The sequence below is a fragment of the Sinocyclocheilus anshuiensis genome, unplaced genomic scaffold (assembly GCF_001515605.1).
Source record: "Sinocyclocheilus anshuiensis isolate Anshui unplaced genomic scaffold, SAMN03320099.WGS_v1.1 scaffold63, whole genome shotgun sequence".
NCBI classification, from domain to species: Eukaryota; Metazoa; Chordata; class Actinopteri; order Cypriniformes; family Cyprinidae; genus Sinocyclocheilus; species Sinocyclocheilus anshuiensis.
In genome coordinates, this window is record NW_015552625.1 from 4,676,456 (window position 1) to 4,679,556 (window position 3,101).

A 3,101-nucleotide genomic window follows, 5' to 3' on the forward strand; every position below is an offset into this window, starting at 1 on the left:
AGCACACAGCTAAAATAACGAAGGAGTGGCTTCACAACAACTCTGTGACTGTTCTTGAATGGCCCAGCCAGAGCCCTGACTTAAACCCAATTGAGCATCTCTGGAGAGACCTAAAAATGGCTGTCCACCAACGTTTACCATCCAACCTGACAGAACTGGAGAGGATCTGCAAGGAGGAATGGCAGAGGATCCCCAAATCCAGGTGTGAAAAACTTGTTGCATCTTTCCCAAAAAGACTCATGGCTGTATTAGATCAAAAGGGTGCTTCTACTAAATACTGAGCAAAGGGTCTGAATACTTAGGACCATGTGATATTTCAGTTTTTCTTTTTTAATAAATCTGCAAAAATGTCAACGATTCTGTGTTTTTCTGTCAATATGGGGTGCTGTGTGTACATTAATGAGGAAAAAAAATTAACTTAAATTATTTTAGCAAATGGCTGCAATATAACAAAGAGTGAAAAATGTAAGGGGGTCTGAATACTTTCCGTACCCACTGTATATATAACATTTTCAACGGATTTCAATTTCAAATGAATGTTGGTAATTATTAAAACTGTTAATTATACATCTTAACTATATACTGTACCATAGCTATTTTTTCCCTTCGTTTTTATTCCCCGAGTCATGAAAAAGCTGGAAATACGAGGGAATTTTAAATTGGGATTTCCAGGCCTGGAAAGGTCACGCAAATTAACAAAATCCTAAAAAGTTATGGGAAATATTTTTTGTAATTAAGCTCAAGCTCAAGCATTTCATTGGCTACAAAAAAAAAAAAACATGACACAATCACATCTAATCAAGCGAGCTTGTACTGCTTGTTACTTCGTCTCATCGCACCCATAACGTTCACAGTCAAGCCGTTGTCTGCAAGCTTACCGTCATCTCCTCTATGACTCGAGGGTTACGGTAGTTCAGGTCAGGCTGTTCCTTGAGGAACTGATGGAAATAGCACTGTTGTCGCACCTCATCATACTCCCAGGTGGAATTCCCGAAGACACTCACCTGACAAATCAAACAATGTGACACTATAGTCAACCACTGACGTTTATAACGACTTTCATTCAATCTCGATCGCAACAAATAAATAAATAATGTGGTGTAGAACAGTATGGAATGGTATATAACAGACGAGCATTCTGGATAGCACTGATTCTTTATGTCGAGCCATAAAATGTAATATCCAAACACAGCAGCTGTCACTATTCGTTGATTTGGACATTCATACCCAGTTGTTTGGAGGTTTGTCTCGTGTGCAGTTAACCCAGATATAGTAGTCTTTATAGGGCTCTGTACCATTTTGGCTAAGTTGGAACCAACTGTGTTTGTCGCTGGTGTGGTTTGGGATGTAGTCCATGATCAGCTTTAGACCTGGGCCAAAAAACAATGCTGTTATCAAACATAGCATTTTATAGTGATATGACAATGTAATAGTGTTATAACATTGTAAGTATAATAAAACTGTTAATTATTACCCATCATGTTACTCATGAAGCTCATACTATGCTAAAATTCAAACTAGTCAAAAATGATCACAATACAGGTTTGTCAATGTGTTACATGTTGCTGGTTGGTGGCAATGTTGAGTGAAATATTTCTTATATGTGACCCTGGACCACAAAACCAGTCATAAGGGTACATTTTTCGAAATTGAGATTTGTACATCATCTGAAAAAATAAGTTTTCCATTGATGTATTTGTTAGGATTGGACAATATTTGGCTGAGATACAACTATTTGAAAATCTGGAATCTGAGGGTGCAAAAAAAATCGAAATATTGAGAAAATCGCCTGTAAGTTGTCCAAATGAAGTTTTTAGCAATGCATACCAATCAAAAATTAAGTTTGAATATATTTACAGTAGGAAATTTACAAAATATCTTCATGGAACATGATCTTTACTTAATATCCTAATGATTTTTGGCATAAAAGAAAAATCTATAATTTTGACCCATACAATGCATTTTGAGCTATTGCTACAAATATACCCCAGCGACTTAAGACTGGTTTTGTGCTCCAGGGTCACATATAGCATGTCCACCTTTGTCATGCATGCTTGCCAGGAGGTCGTCAAAGTCTTCCATGGTTCCGAAGATGGGATCGATCTGCCTGAAGTCCTCCACATCATATCCAAAGTCTCTCATAGGAGACTTGTAGAAAGGGCTGATCCAGACTGCTTTAATGTTCAGGTACTCAAAATGACTCAGTTTCTCCTCGATTCCTGAAGCCAAACAGTGAATTCTAAAACGGTTATCTATAAAGTTTGCACCTTTGATCTGTATACGACATTCGGCAATACAATTAATTTATCTTGATCAAACTAACCTTTATAATGATTTCAATCTTTTAATATCTAAAAGTGAACATTTGGAGGGTCTATAAAGTTTTATACATCTCTTGTAGAAGATAAGCTGGTGTTTTGTCTTATCCAGAGTGTTTGCTTTGTGTGGACATGTTTCAAAGTAAAATACTAATCATCCTGTAATGTACAGCTGTAAAATCAGTTTTATGTACTTTATGGCATGTGTAGATGCTATTTTGCCCATTACATAAGAGCAATTAAACAACCTCCTCCTATTGCTTGAAACAGAATATGCTGCAATACAGACCATTATGAAGGAAAAACATGGCTTTTGTGTGTCTGTCCAAGCCATCAATACACTCACTTCTCAAATAACGCTACAGCTGGACTGATCTCTCAGCTACTGAAAAGATAATTGTTTTTCAAGGCAGCTTGATACACTACTAACTTTTTCCTGTCCTTTTTTTGTTTTGTTTTCTGTTTCAGGCCAATTTTCTTACATAATGTCTCTGAATTATTAAAAAGTTCCCAGATTGTTGAAAAATGAGCACATTATGCACACTACGATGTGTGTAGGTAAAGTAGGGGTTCTCAAAATGACACTAAAAATACATGATCCAAACCAGACAGAGGTTCACATATCTCAGAACTATATTACGTAAGTTTTACAGAATAATTTACTTTAATAATTACATACTTTCTATGTAAACATGGACAAAATAATGGCTATTACCAAATGCATGTTGTATTTTGAGATATGCATCAAGGAAAGGATATTTAATTCACTGAAATATATATACA

The 3,101-nt window shown here is 36.0% G+C and overlaps 1 protein-coding gene across 1 annotated transcript in view; it reads right to left on the bottom strand.

The window, feature by feature from the left end:
* LOC107666489 (neutral and basic amino acid transport protein rBAT-like) overlaps positions 1–3,101 on the bottom strand; it is an 8,633-nt gene that overhangs the window by 4,498 nt on the left and 1,034 nt on the right. The window contains exons 2-4 of the mRNA XM_016457849.1: positions 2,040–2,219; positions 1,228–1,370; positions 879–1,004 (exon numbers count right to left, since the gene is read on the bottom strand). Of these exons, the coding sequence (XP_016313335.1) occupies positions 879–1,004; positions 1,228–1,370; positions 2,040–2,219 (449 nt within the window). The remainder of the gene's footprint in view (positions 1–878; positions 1,005–1,227; positions 1,371–2,039; positions 2,220–3,101) is intronic.